At 41.3% G+C, this 19,049-nt stretch overlaps 2 protein-coding genes across 2 annotated transcripts in view; both read right to left on the minus strand.

The window, feature by feature from the left end:
- LOC308405286 (butyrophilin-like protein 2) overlaps nucleotides 1-19,049 on the minus strand; it is a 78,031-nt gene that overhangs the window by 9,190 nt on the left and 49,792 nt on the right. The gene's annotated exons all lie outside the window — the stretch shown is intronic.
- On the minus strand, nucleotides 985-18,867 carry LOC308400498 (uncharacterized protein; the record flags this gene model as incomplete). Its single annotated transcript, XM_080888237.1, has 12 exons — nucleotides 18,594-18,867; nucleotides 13,729-13,999; nucleotides 10,937-11,287; nucleotides 10,115-10,447; nucleotides 9,938-10,036; nucleotides 8,924-9,250; nucleotides 7,316-7,642; nucleotides 6,486-6,809; nucleotides 5,194-5,517; nucleotides 4,023-4,349; nucleotides 1,147-1,467; nucleotides 985-1,076 (listed from the first exon to the last, which is right to left on the minus strand). Exons 2-12 carry the CDS (start codon nucleotides 13,763-13,765, stop codon nucleotides 985-987), a joined length of 2,862 nt encoding a protein of 953 aa, XP_080744363.1. The 5' UTR covers nucleotides 13,766-13,999; nucleotides 18,594-18,867.

Consider the following 19,049-nt stretch of genomic DNA (forward strand, 5'->3'; position numbering starts at 1 on the left):
GTAGGCAGTGATAACAATGATCACATGGGAATTAACTACACAAGTATACTTGGGACTGGGGTAATATGTACAAGGGTAAGGCAGAAATACACAGTGAACTGGATTTACTATGGCGCACACTTGGCAAAGAAGTAGGCTAAAGATTACTGCTTTGATGTTACTCTGGTGAAGACTGTGATTGTGGGCAAAGTTTTTACTTCACAGTTTATCATTATAAAAATACAAAATGTAAAAAATATCAGTCTTGACCTCTGTGTGCAGATCCAACTAATAAACAAAGAGAAATAATCAACAGCTCACACTGAGTGAAGCTGGTCACAGGTCAGTTTGAGACAAACAACTTTAATACGTTGACACCATGATTGTGACTGAAGTGAAGGCACGTTTACATTAATGTGATGCTGCAGATATTTTTTAAAACGGGTATTTTTCCAAGTTAGTTTAAAAAAAAAATCTCTCATGGTAAATGGCCTGTATTTATATAGCGCTTTACTAGTCCCTAAGGACCCCAAAGCACTTTACATATCCAGTCATCCACCCATTCACGCACACATTCACACACTGGTGATGGCAGCTACATTGTAGCCACAGCCACCCTGGGGCGCACTGACAGAGGCGAGGCTGCCGGACACTGGCGCCACCGGGCCCTCTGACCACCACCAGTAGGCAACGGGTGAAGTGTCTTGCTCAAGGACACAACAACCGAGACTGTCCAAGCCGGGGCTCGAATCGGCAACCTTCCGATTACAAGGCGAACTCCCAACTCTTGAGCCACGATCATAATCAATAATAAATAAATAATCTCAAGTGCTGTAAATAAAATGAAAGTGCTGAGAGTTTCCTCCAGAGTGAGACCTCTGTCACAGTTCAGAGGATCTACGGCAGCAGAGACCTTCATGGACACTAAAAGTCTCAAACACACAACAACAACATCACACTGACTCCACTCTGACATCACTGATCAATAATCAAAGAACACACAGATCAAACTGATTGATCAGCCATCAGAGGAGTCGGATCAATGGAGCTGCTTCTGTTCCTGATGTCCCCTGTTTGATCCTGGACCTGAACTCTCCCTGCAGAGGAGACACAAGACAGTCAGACAGGAACTATGAAAATAACAAACAAACAAACAAACACACAAACCTTTGACTGTGAGCAACACTGTTTTGTATCTCTTGATCTCCTCTGTTTTGACTACACATCTGTATTCTCCACTGTCTCTCTCTGTGGGCTGTTTCAGGGTCAGACTGAGGTCTCCAGTTCTCAGCAGGTCTTCATTCATCTTCGTTCGGTCTCTGTAAAACTGGTCCTGTTCTTCAGGCTGGTCAGAGCCGTTCTCATACACGTGGACCATTCTTTCACCACTGATCTTCCACTGCACTTTGGCATCTTCAGGCAGGTTTTCTGTTGTTTTGAAGGACAGCTGGACAGATCCCACCCCCTCCTTCACCTCCACCTGACAGACTGAGAGGACAACAAACACAGGACAGACAGACAGCAGGTTCAGAGCTATAGAGAAATCTGTAGGACAATAATGTTTATTTTTATCTTTAAGGCTCACATAGCCCCATTATTGTATTTTATGCAATGACCTCACAAATTGTATCACACATTTGTTTCATTCTTTACTGCACAGAGATATGTTTTGTAGAATAGTTTTGGATTTAGACTGTTAGACTTAGACACTAACAGATATGAACAGGGAGAAGGAATTTGAGGTGGATGGTCTGCCTGGATGGTGATGGCACCAGAAAGCATAAAGATTTAAGGTGGACTCTCCTAGAGAAAAACAGGGCTATAAATTCTGCTGTTAGGGAATGCTCTCTTTCCCCCTTCTCTCTCTCTACAAGCCTGACTGGATGACAAGCGATGGTTGCCATGGTGACGCGAGAAGAGACGTCTCCATACAGGGAGATGCTGGAAAGGTGCAGAAGATGAAACATGAGGCTGACATGGCGTCTAAAGGCTTCGTCCAACGTTTTGACCAATCGGGTTAAAACTGTTTTTGCAACATGCAATAAAAGTGTTTACAGCCTGGGTGCCTACATCAAAGACCAAAAGAGGAACATGATAAGGCACATGTCGCATGGAAAGAAGGAGGAAGAAAACGTTGGGGTCCAAGGAAAGCTGATATGTAAATTAAGAGAGATCTTCTGGTGATAATAACAACAGTGTGTCAAACGATGATTAAAAGGAAGAGGCAGCATCATCCAACACAAAGTCAGAGTCTCAAGGTGACTGAAGCCAGACCAGCATCTGTAGAGGCCACATCTATGGCTCCACATTTATATTCAGCTCTGTCAGCGAACTGAAGTTACACAATTTAGCACTCTATCATCAGGAGCGTTATCTTTAGTGGACATGCTGCCAGTGGTAGAATGGAGAAAAACCCATCACTCACCAGTTGTCAGAGACTACAGTGAGGTGCAAAGAATCCCAGAAAAAGAGAAAAAGTACAAGTGGCTACAGCAACATGAGATTTCAGAACAAAACAGAAGAGATAGAAGAAGCCAGAAGAAGAACCACAGTGGATCTGTGGGAATGAGAGTGAATGGGAGATTTTCTGGGACAGTAAAAGAAGGAGAAAACTGATGATTTAGAGATAGAAAACTCAGACAGAGAGTACTGTTACTATTGATTTCAGGAGTCAGACGAAGATGAAGAGAAGAGATTCACCCTATCACAAGAATAATTCACAAGATCTTAGACACAGATGGAACAAACTTGGAGCTTTCCTCCAAAGGTACAGATGTCACCAAGAATTGCATCGTCTGGCCAGCCTGTGTACGTGCCATCTGTCCATCATGATATGGACTAGTTACCAAACTCCACCTCTGACAATTCAATTCAATTTTATTTATAGAGCTCCAAATCACAACAACAATTGCCTTAAAGTGGGTTTTTTTAGTGTACAGTAGAGAGAGAGAAACCCAACAATCATATGACCCCCTATGAGCAGCACTTTGGTGACAGTGGGAAGGAAAAACTCCCTTTTAACAGGAAGAAACCTCCGGCAGAACCAGGCTCAGGGAGGGGTGGGGCCATCTGCTGCAACCAGTTGGGGTGAGAGAAGGAAGACAGTGTGGGACAGCAATTACTTCAGTCAAGTTAGAAAAGGACTTTGGCAGCACTTTAGAGCCACCTATCCAGGAACTGAAGATTAGGAGCACTGAGAGGGCTAAACTCCAGTCAATTCAAGAACATCTAAAGAGAGTGGCTAAGATTTGGGAGGCACACTAAGGAGGCCAGATATTTCAGATGAAATAAAAATGCAGGCACCATTGTGAACTAGGACTATCAAAGGGGTGCAGGAAAGCCTGGATGGAGTTGTAGGTCTGGGCTCCATGGCAGACAACATATGGATGCATCACCTCCTAGTGCCTGGGCTGATTTTTGTTGTTGTTGTTGTTATTGTTGAAATCTTACAGGTGGCATATGTATGTGTATGTGTGAATGTTCAAAGTGTGTCTCTGTAGGAATTCATCACATCCTGTATAGGTGGTGTTCTAGAGCCATCTTGAAATGCCCATGTATGAAATCAATAAAATATGTCAACCAGGCCTGAAGCATGTGCAAAATTTCATGTATTTTTGAAGCATGTTAAGGACCGCAAAAAGGCATAAAATAATAAATGGAGCAGATACAAGAGGGCCTTCACAGTGTTCTTGGCTCCCAATTATAATGGCTGCAGATGCTGGTGGTAATAGTCTAATTAAATCTCAGCTAACAAAGCCTGGACTTCAGTGTTGGTCCAGTACTCTGTATTTTGTTCAAGAATAATAGAATAAACCACTGTTCACAGCTTATAAGTATCTGGATTTCATTTAATATACTTTTGCAGTGATCATGTGTATTGGTATTTTTAAGTTCTACTTCATCAGATATTCTTCTGTATGGAAACAAGTCCCTGCGAAGTACTGACAACAGCTGTTTGTCACAGTTAGGCTCATATTGCAAGAAATCAATGCCAAAAATGGACCTTAGATTTTGCATACATGCTTACACGAGGCTGCACTGACCTCTGACCTTCAGCTCCACCTTTCTCTTCAGCAGAATCTTTCCCTCCCTGCTGAGGAGGATGCAGGTGTAGGTGTTTGTGTCCCAGTCTGTAGGGTATTTCAAGGTCAGACTGAGGTCTCCAGTGTTCAGCAGGTCTTCATCAATCTCTGTTCGGTCTCTGTAAACCTTGTCCTGTTCTTCAAACTGATCAGAGCCGTTCTGATATATGTGGATCTTTCTGTATGAACCATCTTTCCACTCCACTTTAACGTCTTTGGGCAGGTGAGCTTTGATTTCAACGGGCAGTTGAACAGACTCAATGCCTGAACCCACCTCCACTTTGGGGACTGAGAATAGAACAAAGAAGAAAATGAGCTGAACAGCCAGCAGCAGCAACACTGAGCAGCATTGACTGGATGGGACTCAGACAGTTTCTCTGTAACTGCAGGGCTTCCTGCGCTGCTGTTAGTCAGACACGGATCAACAGGTTGTGGATAGAAAGCAGATTCCTTCAGCAGAGGATCCATATCACACGTGAAGCATGTCGTCGGGAAACAATCAGTGAAAATGGGACACTTTGAGCCGATTTGAGCCTCAATCTCTGAACATAGATGGTGCAGAGTTATGAATGGCTCTGTTTTTTGTTGGGGTTTTTATCGTTTATTTTATGGCTTGCTGTACTAACTTTTTTCAATAAATTAATAAATAAATGGTCTTTAGACTCTAAGCTTTAGGAATGAAGCAGTAATAAATTGTCGAGCCTCCACTTAGCAAGAATAAACTTTCAATTACTTTAAATCTTACAAATTGCTTATTTTAACTCCTTTCTCTTTTAATTGTTTTAAGTAACTGAAAACACCTGAAATGAACTATAAATGCACACCATATTAATTACTTTGAGCCAAATTGATCTCTATCTATCTATCCACACACACACACACACACGCACATGCACACACACACACACACGCACACACACACACACACACACACACACACACACACGCACACACACACACGTAAATAAATATAAAAACAAGCCAACTTATTCCTGATCCAAATGTCTTCATGTCAAGTTTAAAATGTTTTCTATCACACATGTGTATATCAAACATATTTTAGGAATTCTAGTTAAAAAACAACAACAACAACAACACATACATACAAAGAATCAAAGGAAAAAGTAACAACCTGTGATTTTGACTTTGAGCAGTACTTTTTTGTATCTATTGATCTTCCCGTAGACTTTACATCTGTATTCTCCACTGTCTCTCTCTGTGGGCTGTTTCAGGGTCAGACTGAGGTCTCCAGTTCTCAGCAGGTCTTTATTAATCTTCGTTCGGTCTCTGTAAAACTGGTCCTGCTCTTCAGGCTGGTCAGAGCCGTTCTTAAACACATGGACCATCCTATCACCACTGACCTTCCACTGCACTTTGGCATCTTCGGGCAGGTTTTCTGTTGTTTTGAAGGGCAGCTTGACAGACTCCACCCCCTCCTCCTCCTCCACCTGACAGACTGAGACAACAACAAAGACAACATGAGCTGTTCAGACAGCAGCTGGCTTTTCAGTGTTGTAGAGAAAACTGAGGGACAGAAGCATATGAGAGTAGAAGGTAACATGACAGATATCTAGAAAGTGAAAACAAGTTCAAAATGTTAGAGATGATCAGAGACTGATGGTGCTATTTTTGTCCATTTCCTACTTTACAGCAATTTCTCCTGTCAGTGTGGAGCTTTTGTCTGGGTCTTTTTGTCGTAGATATAAAATGGAACATTTGTATTTCTAAAAAAGATTCAAGGTCAAACAGCATCACTGAAAATCGAATTCAGTCAAATCAAATGAATTCCTTCAAAGTTGATGATCTGATAACATCAGATGGACTGTTTCCTCAAAGCAAACTGAATCATTGGCTGGGCTGCTTCCCACTTCCAGACAGTCCCCGAGGCCACTGCCCACTGAGAAGTTTATTAACAATTATTTTTCTGTTTGGATCCACACCACAGACAGACGTACCATCACTAATGTGATATAAGAATCAAGCACCACCTTTAATATGCTTAAATGATTTGAGAAATTAAGTGGGTAATGGCGAGAAGGTTAGCACTGTTGCCTGAGTTTGACTCCACCGCCTGGCTGGGGTCTGTCTGTGAAGATTTTGCATTTTTTTTTCTGTCTGCGTGGGTTCTGTCTGTACTGTCTGTACTCTGGCTTCCTCCCACAGGTCAAAGATATTATTGTTTGGTTAGCTTCTAAATTGCCCATAAATGTGAATGTGAATGGTTGTCTGTCTCTCTGTGTTAACAACAGATTGTGATCTGCAACACATTGGCGATCTATCCTTGGTGTATCCACCTCCTGCCCCATGGTAGCTGGGGTAAGCTACAGGCACCCACCTACCTCTGCTCTGAACTAATTAGGCAAAAGAAAATGGATGCAGAAATCAATGTCAAAAATGGCGTTCAGATTTCAAGCACACGCTGACCTTGGACTTTCAGCTCCACTTGTTTCTTCATCAGGATGTTTCCCTCCTTGTGGGCGGTGCAGGTGTATGTCTTTGTGTCCCAGTCTGTGGGGTATTTCAGGGTCAGACTGAGGTCTCCAGTTTTCAGCAGGTCTTTATTCACCTCTGTTCGGCCTCTGTAAACCTTGTCCTGTTCTTCAAGCTGGTCAGAACCGTTCTTATACACGTGGACCTTCCTGTTCTCTCTGTCTATCCACTCTGCTTTTACATCTTCAGGCAGATTTTCTGTGGTTGTGAAGGGCAGTTGGACAGACTCGCTGTCTGAAACCCCGTTCACCTTGATACCTGACAGCACAACAAAGCAGAAAATGAGCTTTCTTCTTATATAATGTGACACAAGGTTCTTTTTACAAAACTGTAACCTCACAAACAAGTGGAGTCTGTTTCTCTCTTAAGCCCAGAAAATGGCAGATGAGTTTGGGATCCTTGTAACATATTTCTAGCTCACCCTGGGGTATGTGGCTGTTGGGGCGTGCTTTAACTGCACAGCTGTAGAGTGGTGTGGAAACAGTGCCTGTAAAACTGAAGGACCTGTCTTCCATAGCTCATTAACCTTTTTCCTCTTATACAGGAAACTGCACAGCAGACATCCGCATGAGCTTGTGAGCAGTCGGCACTCCACAGCCAGGCACGTTAAATATACAATTAGAAGTATTTATAGTGTGTGCAAACCACAACTTGACTCTTATCCTTACTGAAAAGCATCGACAGTGGCAAGACCCGCTACCACAACTACGTACAAATGAAAACTAACTTTGCTTTGATCCCTGAGCTTGATCTACAGCACTGACCTCTGACTTTCAGCTTCACTTGTTTCTTTTTCAGGATGTTTCCCTCCCTGCTGTAGATGGTGCAGGTGTAGATGTCAGTGTCCCAGTCTGTGGGGTACTTCAGGGTCAGACTGAGGTCTCCAGTTCTCAGCAGTTCTTTATTCATCTGTGTTCGATCTTTATAATCTTGGTCTTGTTCTTCCAGCTGGTCAAAGCCATTCTGATAAACATGGACCTTCTCATAGTCACTGTCCATCCACTCCACTCTAGCATCTTCAGGCAGGTTAGTCCTGGTTTTGCAGGGTAACAGGACAGTCTCCACCCCTGAAACCACCTCTACTGTGTAAACTGAGAGGACACCAAAAATATGAGCTATACAGAAAAAAGCAGCAACACTGAGCATGATTTACATTTAGTAGTTGAAGTGAAATATTTCAAGTCAAAACACATTTTACTAATCAGTCAGATTATGCCACTGAACAGAGACAATATTGCCTTTGTTGTTTTTCCAATCAGCGTCACAGCTGTCTGTTTCTTAAAGACCTCAACATCACTGTCACATGTCCAGAGACAAGCTTTGTTGTTGTTCTTTGAAAGAGAATCAAGTAGCTCACTGCAGGAAACAACTAGTTACCTGGGGGCATCTTGGGAAGCAAATTCAGGATATCCAGGCTTTAATTGTGTTACCTGACCCCAGTCAGAGATCATGTTTATTAACAAAGTGATCATCAACTTTCTTTATTAGCTAGGCTTTCTGCTCCAGATACAGATCAATTGGCTATGCATGTTTATTATTAGTAATAATAGTATTTAAATAAAACATTTCATACTCCAGCAAAAATGTAAGTGCAGATGATTCTCTGCCAGACAGATATTTTGCATTATATTCTTACAGGTGGTGTGAAATAGTTCTTGTATCCGTACGTAAATAAATATCTCAGAGAGACGTTGTTCTACATATATAGATATATCTATCTATCTATATGTGTGTGTGTGTGTGTGTGTGTGTGTGTGTGTGTGTGTGTGTGTATACATATATGTGTGTCATTTACTAATCCATGAGATAATGTTAATCATCCTTTTTCAAATTTGCTGAAAAACTTTTACAAACTGTCCCATATGGAAAAGAAATAGTAAGAACTTATATGTGATTACTCATAAAAGTGGCCACTTTCATGAGTAAATCATATAAGGCTTACATGATTTACTCATGAAACTGGCCACTTTCTCATTACTTTAATACATTGTTTTAGTAAGTATCCAAAACATACAAGTTTCATTATAAGATCCCTTGAAAAATTATATATCTGTTTTCACTCTTATATGCGTTTCATACAAGTTTCACACAAGACAGATACAAACTTTATAAGATTTATATATATATCTTTTCCATATGGGTTGTCTCATTTTCTACATGTTCTAAGAAATGCTCCATTAGCTTTATGCTGGTAAATTTCAACCAACTTGCTGCTAATCAATAAACTCTTCCTTTCTAAATCACTGAGGAACTGTATTGAGTTGAAGGTTAAAATATTTGAGGAAAATTAGTCTTAAAAATCTCATAAATGTATATCATATGAAATACAAATAAAAATGAACTACGTTCTGCCCTATGACAACAGCACTGACCTCTGACACCGAGTTTCACAGTTTTTGTTAACAAGATGTCTCCCTTCATACTGTAGACGCGGCAGGTGTAGGTGTTTGTGTCTTCATCTGTGGGATATTCAAGAGTCAGACTGAGGTCTCCAGTTTTCAGCAAGTTTGTCTTCATCTTCGTTCGTTCTCTGTAAAACTCGTCCTGTTCTCCAGGCTGATCAGAGCCATTCTGATATATGTGGATCTTCCTGTTGTCTCTGTTTGTCCACTCCACTTTAATGTCTTTAAGGAATCCGACTATAGCTTTGCAGGGCAGCCGGACAGACTCCTCCCCTGAATCCACCTCCACCATGTAAACTGAGAAAACAACAAAGCACAACATGATGACATTAGCAGCAGCTGTGGTGGTCACATGACCTCCCTGTCCCTCCTTGTCTTCTAGTCTCAGTCAGATTGTGTCTCAGTTTGTTCCTGATGTGTTCCTGACTCGTTCTTTGGTAACTAGTCTGCAGCGTCCTGTAAAGTGCTGCAGACATGTTGGATGAAGAAGAACAGACAGACTGAGCCTCCACAGTCGGCCATGTCTCACACACATCAGCACAGAAACCATGAAGATCTCATGTGTCTGAACATCTGAAGCTTTCCACCACATGACTGAGCACAACTCAAGGAGGAACATTTACTGAAGCTGCTGCAACATTTACTGTCAGCACATGTTTCCATGTCAGCTGCTGTTTACCACCACAGAAGAAGAACAGCTTGTCCACATGCAGCCTCTGTGTCAGATCAATGCAGTGAAGCACACACACTGTTTAGTAAAGTCATGTTGTGGAGCTGTTTCACTGATCAATGACTGAGTCTGAAGGAGGTTTTCTGACTTCTGGAACAAACCTGGAAGTTTCTCTTCAGCTCTCTGTATCATCTGTTTGTAACTCTCAACTCTTTCAGCTTCTGGAACAAGTTTGTGTGAGCCACAGTCAAGGAGCCACCAGAGGACACCTGCTGACCATCGGCATTATGGGTAGTGTAGGAGGAGACACTCACCTTTCATGAAATAGTGCCGGAAATGAAATAATAGAACCGCGGAAATAACAAGAAGAATCAGGAGAACCAGGAGAGCTGTGGCCCAGGATGGAAACCGTTCTGTGATGAAAAGAAAACGAAAAGTTTTCTGACCTGTGTCCACAACATTGACCTCTGACCTGTAAGTACAGCACTGACCTTTGACCTGCAGCACTACTTTCCATCTGAGGATGTCTTTGTCCCTGTAGATGGTGCAGATGTATCGTCCTGTGTCTCTCTCTGTGGGCTGTTTCAGGGTCAGACTGAGGTCTCCAGTTCTCAGCAGGTCTTCATTCATCTTCGTTCGGTCTCTGTAAACTTCGTCCTGAGTCATAAGTTGGCCACTTTGATTTGAATACTCATGGACCACCATGAGTCCGAGGTCAGAGCGAGTCCACTCCACTCTGGTGGCCTCGGGTATGTTAGGTTTTGTTTTGCAGGGCAGGATGACAGACTGTGAGCCTACCTCCACCTTCATGTCCACCTGCTGGTCTGAGAGGATAAGAAAACAACCGTAGAATCAGCTGCACTGACACTGATTGTAAATGGAGCTTGGTTCAGTATCCACATTCCTGATCTTTGATTCTGTTCTGTAAACATTAATAATGTACCAAAACAGTCTTTGGCTCTTTTTGTTTTCTATTGTAACTGGAATTTATGTAATATTGCTACACTCACAAATGGGTGAGGGATCACAATGAATATTATGGGCATTAAATCACCTGCTTATCATCAAATCACTTGTTCTGACACATCTAAGGAAAGGAAATTCTGAATGTTTCAAATTGGCTGATGTGTAAAAGGTCATATTTTGAGTGACTGAGCTCAGCTTTTTGGTGTGGCTTCCACAGCAGTCCTAGTTTCTTACTGCGCTGGTTTCATCAAGACATTTAGAACAATTTAGTTATCTTCAGCTTTACGTGACCTTTGTCTGCAGCACTGACTTCTGACCTACAAGTACAGCAGGTTTTAGGGTTTGACCTTTGATATGCAGTTGGATGCTTCTCAGTCTCCGTTCACTTTCTCCTGCACTGATGGAGCAGGTGTAGTTGCCGGAGTCAGTCTTTGTTGGCCTTCTCAGAGTAAGGGTGAAATCTTTTGTGATGAGAGCATAGGGATTCATTGATGTGCGCCCTTTGTACTGCTGGATCTGCCCATTAAGATCATCTCCTCCTTTTCCTCGTAGGTGGACAGGTTTGGGAACAAGATCATTGAGAGTCCAGATAACTGTGGAGTCCTCAGGTATGAAACCTGAGTACAGGCAGGGCAGGAGGACAGATCTTTCTCCCTCATAAACTTCTACCACAACAGCCAATGTGGTATACTGGGAAACTGAGCACAAACAGAAAGAAACCAAATTTACTAAAAAACAAGAAATACTAAATGTAATCAGAAACATAAATTCAAGGAACGAACTCTTTGTTATTTACATTTTAAAATGAGTGAACAGGCTGCACCCTGAATAACCTCAGTGCACCGTGAATCAGAATATCATCAGTTCTGTGCAGCAGTGAAGAGAAACACTATTCCTCCAAAACATTCTCTCAGATACTGAGCAGGGCAAGATAACACAAGCTAAACTTACAAAAATGGACTGATTGGATTGGCAAAAACATGCATTATACATGTTTCTCTCTGGAAGCTGAAGAGGCTGAGACAGCTGAAGGATGAAGGATAACTAAGTTTTTTTTAAATTGATTAAAACTCTTTTGTTAGAAAATTAATTGTTAAAGAGTGAAAATTATAAAAACTTGAGCTTCAGTCTTGAGCTACAGGAGATGGGTGGGTCTATGGGGCCGTGTCAGCGAAGGCTCGTGTCTCTCTATTTCAGTACCACGCCAAGTCATGGAGAAGGAGGAAAAAAAACGGACGTAGCGCACGGCCAAGGGTTGCGAAAGTGAGAGAAAGATTTTTGAATAAGGATATTAGCAGTGTTTTATTTTTTCAGTGTCAAAAACATACGTCACCATTATCCATAGAGTCCAAGCCTCACTTTCTGTCTTCTTTCTTGAATGTTTTTTTGTTGCAAGACAATGTTTCATATTTCTTTTGGAAAGGTTGAGCATTATAATCCTTTTATAATTATAGTATCTATCCATTTCTTTCTCCAGCCTTTTTAGGGAACACCAAGGCGTTCCCAGGCCAGCTGAGAGATATAATCTCTCCACCATGTCCTAGGTCTACCCTGGGGCCTCCTCCCAGTTGGACATGTCTGGAATAGCTTACCCAGGAGATCTCCAGAAGGCATCATAGGTCACCTCAACTGTCTCCTTTTGAAAAGGAGGAGCAGCAGCCCCCTTCTGAGCCCCTGTTGGAAGGCTAAACCCCTCACCCTATCTCTAAGGGAGAGGCCGGCCAGCTACCCTTTGGAGAAAGCTCATCATGTGGACAGTAAATGCCAGTGATTTAGCCAACAAGTGACAGTAAAAATGGCCAAGAGAACACAGGCCAAACAGCTAAGACAATGAAGCACAACACACCAGACCATGCAGCCATTACAGGCACAGGTGCAGACGATACAACAAGCTAGTCTAAGTATACCAAGCTCTAAGTATAGAGAGAGCAGCGGCAGCCAAACCATACCAGCGTCCACGTCCCCACTGTGCAGAGTGGGGTTTAAAATCTCAAAAACCTTTGTCTACAAACAATTGTACAAAATGCATATCCAACTAAAACATTATGAATTTCTGTCGATTTAGAGCTGTGTCAGAGTTAACAGATATCAGTATCACAGCTCACAGACAAATTTTTTACTACAACAGCAGCTGGCGTCGCAGTCTCTGACTTTTTTCAGCAGCAACCTCAGCAGAGTTAAATCCTCTGACAGCAACAAGGAACAAAAGAGATGAAAATTACAGTGATCCTATTTTAATAAAGTAAATCAATAAAAGGAGGAATCCCGTGGTTCTTAAGAATCTATATATGACATAGAAATGTAGTTTTTCCACTATGGACTGTGAAAGAACTATAGAGGCTCTCGCTGTTTGTAGACTGATGGAGCTTCAATGTTTCCTAATGAACTTTTTCAGAGAACTGCTTTTTCCAGAACACTTTGAGGTAACTTGACAGAAACTCACTAAACTAAAATCCTGCCTCTGGCACCAGCCTTTCAGGTCCACTCAGACCTGACATAAATGTCTTCATCACACGGTGAAGAAGTATAACAGCAACGGCTGTCGGACCATTGGGTTTTCCTGCTGCTGTCCAAAGACACATTTTGTGTTCAGGCAGAGTATTAAAGTCTGGATCAGATGCTTCTTATGAGAAGCTAATTGTTTCCAATATACACACTTTATGTTAACTTTTCTACAAGGATGTAGGCAGATTAAAAATACCTGACAAAGGAGAGGTTATTAAAGGTATTGAAGTAAAAACAGATGATGCAGTCCTATTAAAGAGAATAAGGAAAACCCAAAAAGTTGATTCGGTTCATCTATACGTAGCGTTTTCAGTGGCAGAAGTGAATCATCACTCGTCCAACTGACTTCTTCAGTTTTTGGATGGTATCCAGGAATCTATGATTCATTCATAGATCAGTGCAAAAAACACAGGAAGCAAACACACACACACACAGCTGATTGTAACATGAGCTCATCTGAAAGGCACCAAGAAGAATCCAGTGATTTGAAAGTTGCTGCTTTGGATTGTTAGTTTGATCTGAATCAGAATCCAGTGTTTGATGGAAATCTCCTCCTGCTGCACTTCAACACATTAAAGAGAGAGAGATGAAAGAAAAGCTGATGATGAGAGCAGAGAGAGGAAGGTGTACTTACCGTGCAGGAGGATCACAAACACCACAAACATCTTCATGTTCCTGTCAAACTCAGAGACTCTTTAAAAGCCCTTCAGGACATCAGCTCACAGCAGCTTCACTTTCCTCTGCTGATCATCTACTGACACTCTCACACTGCTTCACTGTCACAGCTCAGAGTTCAGCTTCACACTTTGTTAAAGCACATCTGTGGAATGAAGTCCGGCCGGCCACAGATCAGACGTTTGTGAGAACGGAGGCAGTGATTTGCTGGTTCACCTGTGGGGGCGTGGCTAACAGAAAAGTGGATGAACAGGATGGAAAGTGTGAGAGAATGAACTCCTCCTACTACTCTTATCAGATAAGTTTGTTGGTAAAATGAAAGAGACATAGTTTCATCAGACTTTACTTTTTGCCTAATTAGTGGAAGCTAATATTCAGAAGATTGTATTTATAAATATCTGAAACACTGCGTGTGTGAAAAGAGAGGGAGAAAACTGTGAGCTCAGATATTTGCTGATCTTTAAAGTTTAAAATCGACACATTCCCACAGACCAATCAGATACAGGATATGAGGAATTATTCACCAGGTGGCCTTAATGACAGGAGAGGAGTTTGGGCTCCAGCTGCTGAAGCATGTGCAGTTTCACATGATTATTAACAGACAAAAAGAAAACATATTACTGATACAGAAATAGTTTTCTAAACAAGATCGCTGCAAAAAGTGCAGCCTTACCTAATGTCCACCCTACTGTTACTCATTTTATATTATGATTTAGGCTTAGAGTACTACCGTATCAAAAGATGGCAGCTGAGCTGGTTCATGCATCTTACAAGGATGCCTCCAAACTGAGGTTTTTCTAGGCATGTCCTAATGGAGGAGGACCAGGGCAGAACTAGGACTCGCAGCTTCAGTTAAGAGTGAGAAGAAAATAAAAATGCGTTCACGTTTGCAGTTTTGTCTTGTTCTACAATATTTGAAATTTTAAAAAACAAACACTACATTTTTGGAAATATTAATGGGTTTTTTCTTATTTGTTTGTTTGTTTTGTACTACTTGCACACTAAAGTGGTGCTCACATGAGATGACAGTGCCAGCATTTGCCCACAGCTCATTTAGGTTTTGAGACCCCTGCCCTGAAGTATCTGCAGTCATGATCAGAGTCCTCTAAATACTAATTTTTTTCTTTTATTACCTAATTTACTAGAGGAGGCACTGGTGCATCCTTTATGAAAGAGGAGATAATGTCGTACCACAGTAACTCAGATAAAAAGAGAGCAATTTTTTGATTGATGTTTTGTTTCCTGTTTTGTTTCTGTTACAATATTATACATTAAAGTATAATATTGTAAAGGAAACAAAACATTAATCAAAAAAATGTTGAAAAACAAATTACAACATTGTATAAAAATTACAATCATCAACTCAAATACTTGGTTCTAATTGAACAGAAATTTCTATGAACTTGTAAGAACTGTGTAGGACATGAATCAGTCTGTGTCAGATCCTGAATTTGAAATTTCCACTGAAGTCACGGGTAAGAGGCAAGTGGAACCAAGATCGAGGCCGTTTTCTGTTTGAAGTTTGCAAAGACTGCTAAATTGTGCCAGTGGTAATTCACTCTTTGCAACATAGTACGCTGTTCTAAACAGATTTTTCGGGTTTATTTTTAGTATGTTATTTGCAATTGGTGTTTGTTCTGGGAAAAATACTACAGACTGAGCAATGATGCATTCCTCATGCGCCTCATTCCTTCTAATGGGGTCTTTCTTAAAAGTACTGGTCCCAGTAACAAAGGCGCCTGTCAACTCAGCAATCAAGGGAAAACCAACAACACACCCGGCAGAACAAGAATTTCACTCGCATGTACTGTACCAGTGTACTCCACATGTGATGTGACAATAAAAGTGATTTGATTTGAACATCATGTTATTTAGCTTGTCATAGTCCAGCCACAGAAATTATTTTGTCCATGAAACCATAAAGCTGCACTTTCTTTTTGCCTTATAGTCTGATTTGTCATAACTTTTCCGTTTTGTGGTAAGCTTTTCTTTGGCTGTCACTTCTTCACCCTGACCCGTCTTATTTGGCTCAGCAGAACTAAAATATATATCCTGCTGCTTTTACACACGCACTCACATAACGCTCAGCGATTCTCTGCACGATCAACCTCTCACATGTTTAAGCTGCGGAGATTTCACTTGTCATGTTTGAATAATAAGCTAATGAGTGATAAGATGATGTCCACATGGATTTTAACATCCATGTGGACAACCCTCAGGACAAAGGGACTAAAGACCTGAGTAACACTCTGGGCAACTTTGGGCTGACGCAGCATGTAACAGAGGCCACACATAATAGAGGACACACTCTTGACCTACTGATCTTCAAAGGCCTGAGCATTTCAAAGGTTACTGTGTCTGATGTGGGCCTGTCTGATCATTACTGTGTTTTCTTTGAAAGTAAAATCTCAGCCCACACAAATATATCAACAACAGTGATCACAAAACGGTGTATAACTGAACACAGTAGTGCAATTTTTAACCAGGTCTTCCCATTAACACCTGACCTGTCCAGAGGGTCAGTCAATGAGCTCGTCAATAGCTTCAATGCTAACATGTTAAATGTAATGGACACTATTGCTCCCATTAAGGTGAAGGTTATCTCTGGAAGGAAAAAGTCTCCATGGAGAAACTCCACACTGGTGAAAAATGAAAAAAGAGAGTGTAGGAAAGCTGAGCGCAGATGGAGAAAAACAAACCTCCAGGTTCATTATGACATTTATAAAGAGAAACTTCACAATTATAATTTACAACTGAGGAGTGCAAGGAGGTCATACTTCTCTGACATCATCACTAAAAACAGCCATAATGCGCGGGTCTTATTTTCTACAGTTGACAGACTAACAAACCCTCCTGTGTCAGTGGCAGCTGAACTTCATTCGACCATGGCCTGCAATGACTTTGCCAAATTCTTCACAGAAAAAATCCAAAAGATTAGACAAGCAATTGGTACATCAACAGCAGATCCAGGATATGTACTGTGTCCACCGAAAAACTGTTTAAACACCATGAAACAGTTTCACCCTATAAACAGCAAAGACCTGGAGGACATCTTAGGTAAACTGAACTCCTCCTCCTGCTGTTTAGATGTCCTGCCAACAAGTTTTTTCAAAAAGGTCTCAAAGACTTTAGAGTCAGACCTGTTACAGATCGTCAACTTTTCTTTAATGTCAGGTGTGTTTCCAGAACAACTAAAAACTGTAAAAGCTGTAATCAAACCTATACTGGAAAAGGACAGTATAGGCACAACACAGAAGAGCTACCTCGTCAGCCCAGGACTCTGCAGTCTATTTACACCTACAGGCCAGTGGACACTCTTTCAATGATGAGGATGTAACATCCTGGACAGGGAGGAACGCTGGTTTGAGCGCAGAGTCAAAGAGGCCAATTACGTGAAAAGGGAAAGACCATCTCTGAATCAAGGAGGGGGCCTAAGGGTACATCTTTCGCCATCTTACAATGCTGTGATTGCAGCCATTCCCCAACTCTGAATGCTACTCATGGCCATTGATCAGTGGGTTTTGGTCAGTGGTTGTTGGTCATGAGATTTTGCATAATTAAGATTAACAGACTGACCTCCCAGCCCATTGTTCCTCAGTGGGCTGGTTTCAGTCATTATGCAAATGTACTGGTTGGGGAAACCTGCAGTCAGCTGAGACTGAAGAAGTCACCTGGATGACGAAACGTTCCTCCCACAAAACGCTACGTCCAGATGAACAGAATCAACTTTTGGAGATTTACTTTCCTGGATGATTAAGAATGCATCAAGATGCCTTTAAAGAGATTTTAAAGTTTATCCCGATTTCATTATTTATGTCTGTTCTTATATAGCAGCCTTTATTATGAGCATTACTTTTGTTCTGTGTCATTTGGAACAGTGTCAAAGTAGTATTTACTGTAAATCACTGGTATGTAACACCGAAATAACTCATGTGGTCAAGTATCTTCTGTCACTGTCTGTTTATGTTTGACTTCAGGAGGCAGACCATAAACAACCCCATGAAATTGTTAATCAAACTCTCTTTTCTGCTCTTTTCACCAGTAATCAATTCAGTAATTATTAATTTGTATTCTATATTATATTATCTGACTTTTTGACAGAGCCCAGACACAAATCTGCAAGTGTGTCCACGACTCTCCAACATACTTTTAAGTGAAGTTTAGTCTGCACTGGGTTTTTGTTGTCGCTTTGTTTTAGACTGTTACTGTTTCTGACTTCCTGCCCAGCTAAACTATGCATGTTGACGGTGCTTCCTTGAAAAAGATTTTTACTTAAACAACTTAGTTTTATTTTCTGGGAAGTTAGTGAAACGCTGCGGTGAAATCAAACTTTTCAGAGGGAATCAGTTCCGGTTACCGCATCAGTGGTAGTTTGCGAGATTAAACAGGAAATAAACAATCCTCACAGTTTTGAACAAAAAAAAGAAAAGCTTTCGATTTTAACTGGTAACATTCCAGTCAGTCACACTTCGGTAACAATAGCAGATATAGATGGCCACTTCACTGCATGTTCCTGTCACCTGTCTGAGAATGATGTTGTGATATAAAGGATTATCGGACCTGTCAATAAAGCCTTTTATCTCAGATCTGCAGCCATGACCTGTGTCACCGAGCTAGCTTAGCACGGCTAGTTAGCCTCTCCCAGGCTCAAACTTTCAACACAAAGTCGGTCCAGACTTTCTCACACCACCCCTCGCTCTCTTACAAATAAAGCCATCATTACATCGGTAATTTCACACACTGCGTGTATATACCTGTGCGATAAAACTTCGGTCTGAGTGCAAGATAAACATTGTTTACATAAAGTATATAAGAGTTTCTTACCGCTCGTGAGGAGCAGGAGCAACAGCAGCATCTTCAATCTCCTGCAAGAAACAGCAACCAGTTAAATCCAAATACTTCTCATTGTTGCGCTTAATATTTGGGGATTTATATCTCATTTGGAGCCGTCGATAAAAGACAGTGGAGGGAGTAACACCAGCTATACTGTTTACTTTCGGTTTCACGTGAACAACAGTGTCCTGTCTTCCAGGTTAACTGGTTATTACTTTCATGATGTGCGGATCGATCCTGAAATATCGATTCTTCCGATACCAATCATTGATGTTCTAGAATCGATTCTCACATTAAAATATCGATATTTTTAGTAATTTAGGGTTAATTTGTAGTTTATCATTAACAGCAACACAGTGGAAAGAAACTATAACACTCGGATTGTCTACATTCAAAGGAACTACTTCTTCTTCCGCCTTTCATAGTCATGTGCGAAATACGGCCGTA

Source organism: Rhamphochromis sp. 'chilingali' (genome assembly GCF_963969265.1).
Source record: "Rhamphochromis sp. 'chilingali' genome assembly, chromosome: 1".
Taxonomy (NCBI): Eukaryota; Metazoa; Chordata; class Actinopteri; order Cichliformes; family Cichlidae; genus Rhamphochromis; species Rhamphochromis sp. 'chilingali'.